We start from the raw sequence: 8,047 nt of genomic DNA, 5'->3' as shown, positions 1-8,047 counted from the left end.
ACAGGCAGGGTGTTGATGGCTTTTGGAACTTTGCATTTTCAAATATCACAGAAGTTCATGATACTACCTCGATTAGATGTCCTTGTAATAAATGTCGTAAACTAATTTATAAAAAAAGGAGTGATGTGAGGTTTGATTTATTAAAGTGGGGAATGTATGCGAATTACACTACCTGGGAACTGCATGGGGAAATTATAAACCATTCTAATGCTGGTCACATAAGTGAAATTAGTGACATAGAGGGGACTTGACATAATGACAGTGAGGTTAACATGTTGGAGGATGCTTTTGGAGTGCCAAGCATGCATTTAGGGCGAGATGAGGCGGATGCCAATAACAATAATGAGGAACCTAAAGGGGAGGGAGCAAAGTTTTATCGTTTGTTGAATGAATATCAGGAGCCCCTAACAGTTGGTGGCACTACAATGTCAAAGTTGTCTTATATTGTTAAATTGTTGCACTTGAAAGTCTTAAACAATTGGAGTGATAGTTCGTTTGATAGTCTATTGAAATTGCAATGCCAAGCTTAGGGAACTAGCCTTCCAGATTCTTATTATGAGGAAAAGAAAATTATTACTGATTTAGGACTTGAGTGTGTTAAAATTGATACATGTAAAAATGATTGTGTTTTGTATTGGAAAGAAAATGCAAAGTTAGACAAATGTCCAACTTGTGATTTACCTAGGTATAAAAATATTGATATTGGGCCTTTAAAAGGAGCTAAAGTGCCACACAAGTTTTTACGGTACTTTCCATTGAAATCTAGGCTACAAAGGCTATATATGTCTAGAAAAACAACCAAGGATATGTTGTGGCATATGGAAGAAAGGGGAAATGAGTCATCCTGCCGATTCCCCTGCATATAAATCAATTGACGAAGAATATCCTTCATTTGCTAGTGATGCACGTAATGTAAGACTTGGACTAGCTTGTGATGGTTTCCAGCCTTTTGATAATTCACAGCATAGTATTTGGCCAGTAGTTTTGATTCCCTACAATCTACCTCCTTGGATATGCATGAAACCACATTCTTTTTTGTTATCTTTACTCATACCTGGTCCCACAAGTCCTGGTAGAAATATTGACGTATATCTTCAACCTTTGATTGAAGAATTAAAGGATCTTTGGGAGAATAGGGTAGAAACATATGATGCTTACTCTAAGCAGAATTTTAATATGCGTGCGATGCTGTTATGGACTATTAGTGACTTCCCAGCACTTGCTGATTTATCGGGTTGGTCAACTAAAGGTCGATATGCTTTTCCTTCTTGTCACAAGCACACTAAACGCACTTCATTAACGAGTAAAGGTGGTTACTTACGACATCGTCGTTGGATACCTAGTAACCACAAATGGAGAAAGGATAGAAAGTCATTTGACAACACAAGAGAGAAAGAATGTGCACCGATTCCTTTAACTGGGGATGCAATTTTGACTTATTATAATCAATTTCAGCAAGAAAAGTTTGGAAAGGTTTCTGGAAAAAATGGAAAAAAAAGAAAGCGAGATCCCTCAAAGAGCTTGTATGGTTGGAACAAGAAAAGCATTTTTTACCAATTGCCTTACTAGAGAAAGCTGCAAATTCGACATAATTTAGATGTTATGCATATCGAAAAAAAGTGTCTGATAATATCTTAATTGGGTACATTGTTGAATATTAAAGGTAAAACAAGACACAATAAAGGCTCGTATTGATTTGATGAAAATGGGAATTCGAAATGACCTCCACCCTATATTAGAGGGAGACAAAGTACGTGTTCCTATAGCATCATACACTTTAAATTCAAAAGCCAAGGCTGCAATTTGTGACATGTTTGCAAGTATCAAGTCTCCTGATGGATACATGCCTAATCTTTCTAGGTGTGTAAGGGAAAGCAAAAATAAAATTTCTAGTTTGAAAAGTCATGATCATCATGTATTTATTAAGCAGCTTCTCCCTCTAGCAACTCGTGGATTTTTGCCAAAGAATGTATATGAGCCTTTAGTCGAGTTAAGCTCTTTTTTTCAAAATGTTTGCTCCAAAAAAATAACTACAGTGCAATTAGATGAACTTGAAGCTCAAATCCCTTACACATTATGCAAGCTCGAGATGGTTTTTCCTCTTGCCTTTTTTGATGTGATGGTACATTTAGTGGTGCATTTGGCTTTTGAAGCTAAGATTGGAGGTCCTGTACGGTATAGATGGATGTACCCAGTTGAAAGGTATGCCTCTTTATTGTTTTACTTATTCTTTATATTTTTTCGTATTGATACAACTTTATATTAACCATGTGTTGATATTAGGTACCTTCGAACCTTGAAAAAGTACATTCGAAATAGAGCCCAACCAGAAGGTTGTATAGCAGAAGGATACCTCACTAACGAGTGCTTAACATTTTGCTCAAGATATATGAGTGATATTGACTCAAAATTCAACCATAAAGGAAGAAATGATGATATTGATGAATATCAAGAGGATGATTTGAACTTCAATCTGGATATATTCAAACCACTTGGACATCCTTTAGGACAAGGAGTGCCATTACATCTAGACTTCGAAGAATGTAATCAAATTCATTTGTACAATCTTCTCAATTGTGATGACCTTCTGAATTTTGTTAAGTAAGTTGTTTTAACATCTTATAGTTTATTTTGTATGATTTACAATCAATCTTTTATTATTTTTCTTTTTTTTATTGATAAATTTATATAACTTTTTTTTAGAGAGCACAAGTTAGAGTTAAAGAAGGAAAATGCTAGAAATGTGGAACGAAGACACAAAAGGCAATTTACTGGTTGGATATATGACAGCGTAAGTTAACTACTAAATCAGTACCTAAAACTGTATTTTTGTATATTATCAATTACTATAAATTCTTTAAATTACCATATATTTTTTTAATTTTTTTTACAGGCGCGTAAACTCTATCAGGATAGGAAAATTGATGAGAAAATATATAATTTAGTTTGTTCTCCTTCAAGAGTTGTAAGGCGTTACGCAGGATATGTTGTATATGGTTTTCGATTTCATACCATTGATCGATGCGAGAATAGAAAAACTCAGAATTGTGGGGTAATGGTACGTGGGTCTGATTATTCAGACAAAGAGTATTATGGGGTATTGAAGGATATCTTTGAGATTTCTTATCCAGGAGGAAATCGCATATTTGTATTTAAATGTGCATGGTTTGATGTGCAGCACTTGGGCAGAGGATATAAGGTGGATGACCATGGTTTCGTTAGTGTAAATAAGAGGGGTTCTTTGAGAACAGATGAAGTGTATGTCTTGGAATCACAAGTGGAGCAAGTATTTTATATTCAAGATTCGAAAACTGATGATTGGCAATTTATTATAAAAGCTCAACCAAGAAATCTTTACGATATGCCAACTAAAGATATTGTTGACCAAGCTGAGATTAATGAACAAGTTGTAGATGTAGATGCATATCAACAAGTGGAAGTCGATGAGGCTATATTTCATTGTTTAAGCCAAGCAAATGATGATTTTTTAGTAGATTCATTAGCTACTAGTACTTTTGTGGTGGAAAGAGAACCTTCTATTGTGAAATTAGTTAGACAAGCGATGGAGGATATTGACAAGTTGGATGATGACTTTATCAATGATGATGTCATTGAATCAATTGAGGATTCAATCGAAGAACAAGAACTTGATAATGAGTCATCATCGGAGTGATGTCAACATTTTCCTTGAGTTAATTGATATTGTATTGTGCTTTAATTTACTGCTAGTGGCATGGTTGAGATTGTTTGGTTCAATATAATGATGATTATCTTATTATAAATGGGTTACTTAAGATTGTGCATATATTTGTGATTTGTTTAAATTATTGATTAGTAGTGGTTGATTCTCAAAGTAGGAAGTAAAATATGGTTGGAAGAGATGGTGCAAAGAATGTAGGACCTCGTAACAAAGATGTAAAAGGTTTGGAATAAAATATTTAATTTCATAGCTTTGTTTCTATAATATGTTTTTTATTCATAACAACACAAAAGCTCTCTAGTTTCATTATGTGAATTTGGTTTTATGTTTACTAACCAGGTGCTACAGGGAATCGAGAAAGCATAAGACTTCAGAATCAGAATCAAAATGAATGCAATCGCAATATCATGCGGCTCAAGTTTCCGAATCTTGCAAATCAACATCAAACTAACAAATTCTGTGAGACCACTCCTCGTGACCCTCCTACGTTGCATCAGGAAGAGCACAATAATATGGATATGGAAAATAATAATATGAACACTGATTTTGAATCAGGATTTTTTTCATCTAATGATGGTAATCTTTTTATCATGTAATACTTGTACTTTTTACGCTTTCCTTTTACAAGCAGAAGCTGACTAATTTACTTGATAATTTATGTATTTATAATATTGCATGAACATGTTTTAGATGTTGGTGAACAACTTGGAAAGAGGAAAAGGATGAACAACTTAAATGCAAGGATATCAAAAGCTTTTATAGCAAATGTTGTTGTGAAAAATCCTGTCCAAAGAAGGGACGAGTTTAATGTTGAGAATTGTAGAACAGAAACTCTACGATGTGATAACCAAATAATTTTATCACACTCACTAGTCAATGAAGATCCTTCTCAAAATGGCGAAGGTAAAAAATTTTAAACGTCGGCTGTACTCGGTTCTTTCTTTCTTTCTTTCATGTAATTGTTATTTGTGAATTATTTGGGTGTGCTACTTAGAATGTATGATTTTCTATAAGATCTACTAACCTTTTACAACATTTTACTTGACTATTAAGCTACAAGAAAATTGAAAAAAAGAGGAGACAGAGGAAAGTACAAAAGTTTTGTTGTTGATATGAAGCTGAAAGGACATAAATCTAAGCTGAAAGTTTACATTCCGGATGACATTGATCGTTCAATTGGTGAAAATGCGCGTCATTTAGTTAATGAATGTGGTCGTGTGGTGAGAACAAGGGCTCCTTTAAATGTAAAAAATTGGAAAGAAGCATTTGCAAAGGCTGGTGATGCAATGTGGAGAGAAATTCAGGTTTTTGTTTTTCCTATTATTATAGTGTGGTTTAAGTTTACAAAATTTCTGACTTTTTAATCTCATTAAGTATTGGATGAAATATTATTTCAGGATAAGTTTGAAATTAAGGAAGGTAGCTCTTACATTAAAATGCAAGCCTTTTCAATTGACACTATGCAACGCCTTTATAGGTTACGGAAGACTCGATTGCTCTATTATTACAAGAGTAAAGCTTGTGGACAGACTGATGAAGAGCGATTAAAAAATCCACCTCCAGACTTACCGGAAGAGCAATGGGAATACTGCATAGCACGATTTGGGTATGATGATTTCAAGGTTACATTTAACTTTTTTGTATATAATTTACTCTTATTTTTTTATTGGGAAATCATATAAATTTTACATAGGTTCTATATATATTGTTTAATTATTTTTATCCTATTATTTATACAGAAAGTAAGTGAAAGAAATTCCAGCAATCGCTTGTCTAAGAATAGAACAACACAGACTACTGGAAACTTATCATTTGCTGAAGTCAAAGATATTCTGGTAAAATATGTTTTGAACTAAAATATGAATTATAGTTTATGCTTCTATAATGGAAGTTTAGTGACTGTAAACATTAATCCATTTGTTTATGTTTCATTAGACTCAAGAAAACAATGGAGTTAAGCCACCTGCTGATGTTATTTGGCTTATCGAGCATACAAAAGAAAATGACGAGGGCATTTTGGAGTGGGCTGATGAATCTTGTTCGAAGGAGATACATGTATGTTTGAATTATAAAGTGACGATGTAGTGTGTTGTGTTAGTTGTATGAATGTTTACATATTTTAACTTAAAATTTATGTTTTTAGTGAGGAACAATTAAAAGTTGTTGTTGCTGCACATGGTGAATCAAAGACTCAAGAAGAGCTTCTTCTGGATGTTTTGAAACCAAGATTAGGGTACTTTCGTGGAAAGGGAACTGCCTTGCCTAGCTTCAGCAAAGGAAGACATCAATTAGAGCATCAAAGCTAAATACGTGAGCAGCAAAAGAAAATTCAGGAGCAACAAGAATTAATTAAGGAGTTGCAAGAGAATCAGGAAAGAACTACCAAACAGTTAGAAGAGACTCAGGAAGCAACAACAAGACAATTACAACAACAAAATGAGGAGACACAACGTGCAATGAATGCAATGAAGGAAGAATTACTCAGAGCACTTGGTAATAGAGTTGCAAGTTAATCATCAAATATTTCCAGGTAATTTATTTTTGTAAATCTTTGTGTGTGTGTGTGTGTGTGTTTATTTTTTCTTGAGTTGGGTAAACTTAATCCTCCAAAACTTCCACACTATATTTGTCTACAATTTTCCAAGATGCTCCATCAGTACAACCTCTTTGAAAAAAATTAGTTTTATAGTGCTACACTTTGTTTTTGTTACAATTATTTAGTTTTTTTTTGTGTTTCTACTCCTCTCTTTCTCTGCTTTTCTCCTCTCAAATCCAGAGTTCTTATGTGAGATCTTTGCTCCCTTTTCTAGCTCTCAAATTAGTTTCTTTGAAAGTCATCATCTCAATTATAGTAGTAATAATACATTAAAAAAGCGAATGATTATAATTTTTTTAACGGAAGACTAAGTTGGCTATCAAATGTGTGCTTTATATGTTTATGGTATAAGATTTCTATGATCATTATATTTCTTATTTATGCAAACTTTGTTACAACAATTTATAATTTTCTTTCATCAGAATCATGCTTATAGTAAATCACATACATGATGCTGATGTAATTCTTGTAGATTTTTTAATATTTATCAAAATTTCTTGAAACTTATTAGATATATTATATATAAAATCAAAGGAATAAGTGATGCTAGATTTTGCATTGGGTTCTTCACAATTCTAAAATTACATCTTGCTTTATTTTGCTAATGCAGGTTATGTTGGAAAAGTATTAGTAAATGCATGGAGAAAGTGTGTGCAGATGATATGTAGTATAGGCTTTATTTTGCACAATGACTACTTGTAGGACGTGACTTAGTGGAAAGATGGTATGATCTATTATGGTTGTATATTGGTGGGATGACTAAAAAAGTAGCCTTTTGGAACAAAGATGGATGTAATCTTTTGGGAGAAGTCATGTTTAATGTTGACTTAGACTATTAGATGTATATATTTATCTAATCTTTTGGATATAATCACTTGTGTTATGTTAAATATTACACATGTTAAATAGATATTAACTTATTAGCAATTGACTTATTTGTATTTCCAATAAATTAATAAATAATTCTACAAAGATTTATTGCTAAAGAGTCATAAATTAACGACTTGTATTGTTGTAAAAAATATAATGCATTATCACAACAATAAATGTCGTTACAACATACAACTCTTTTGAAATGACATTTGTCGTTACCATACACTACATTAAATAAAGCAACGATATTAGTCATTGCAGTAAAAGTTTTTTTTTACAACGACAAATGTCGTTGCAAAAGGTTATTCAGTATATTGCAATGACAAAAGTTGTTGCCATAATTTCCTTCCAATAGTTGTGGATTTCATAGGCAAGGCAACGACAAGTTTATTGAAACGCTAATAGTCGTTGCAAATTATAAATTTTTCGCAATGACTTTTGTCGTCACACCGATTTTTAGTGACGGAGGTACCCGCAACAACCTTGCAACGACAATTGTCGTTGCTATAAGTTTTTTTTTGCAACGACTTTATATTTCTTGCAACGATTTTTTTTGTTGCGAAAAAAGGTTTTCTTGTAGTGGTATTTAAAGTTACTCTTTATAGACAGTTTTCAAATAGCCACAATAAAATTGTGGCCGTTGTATTAAATCAAATCATAACCGTTCATTTTTATTGACTAATGTGAACCGTTTAACCAAAAAAAAGAATTAAAAAAAAAACCCACATTCTTATCAATTTCTATTTCTTCTTTATTTACTCAGTATTTTCCCCCCTTTACTTCTATTCAATCTTTGTTCGTGATTCATGTATACTAATTATAATAATTGGTTTCAAATTATAACAGTCAATTAGGTATTGGCAATTGCCAAGTTCCAT

The 8,047-nt window shown here is 32.7% G+C and overlaps 1 protein-coding gene and 1 long non-coding RNA gene across 2 annotated transcripts; both read left to right on the top strand.

Annotated features, from left to right (window-relative positions):
* The first annotated feature begins 834 nt into the window (after positions 1-834).
* Positions 835-3,673, top strand: LOC145565279 (uncharacterized). Its single transcript, XM_081625334.1, has 5 exons — positions 835-1,473; positions 1,664-2,202; positions 2,284-2,601; positions 2,704-2,791; positions 2,894-3,673. Exons 1-5 carry the CDS (start codon positions 835-837, stop codon positions 3,671-3,673), a joined length of 2,364 nt encoding a protein of 787 aa, XP_081481460.1.
* Positions 3,674-5,437: 1,764 nt separating this feature from the next.
* On the top strand, positions 5,438-7,186 carry LOC145563995 (uncharacterized). The gene is made up of 3 exons (XR_014094707.1): positions 5,438-5,535; positions 5,636-6,230; positions 6,907-7,186. It is a non-coding gene; the product is annotated as an uncharacterized LOC145563995 (long non-coding RNA).
* The last annotated feature ends 861 nt before the right edge of the window (positions 7,187-8,047 follow it).

Source organism: Chenopodium album, chromosome 10, assembly GCF_948465745.1.
Source record: "Chenopodium album chromosome 10, dcCheAlbu1.1, whole genome shotgun sequence".
Classification (NCBI taxonomy): domain Eukaryota; kingdom Viridiplantae; phylum Streptophyta; class Magnoliopsida; order Caryophyllales; family Amaranthaceae; genus Chenopodium; species Chenopodium album.
The sequence above is the reverse complement of the archived record's forward strand: the minus strand, read 5'-3'. Positions and strand labels throughout refer to the sequence as shown.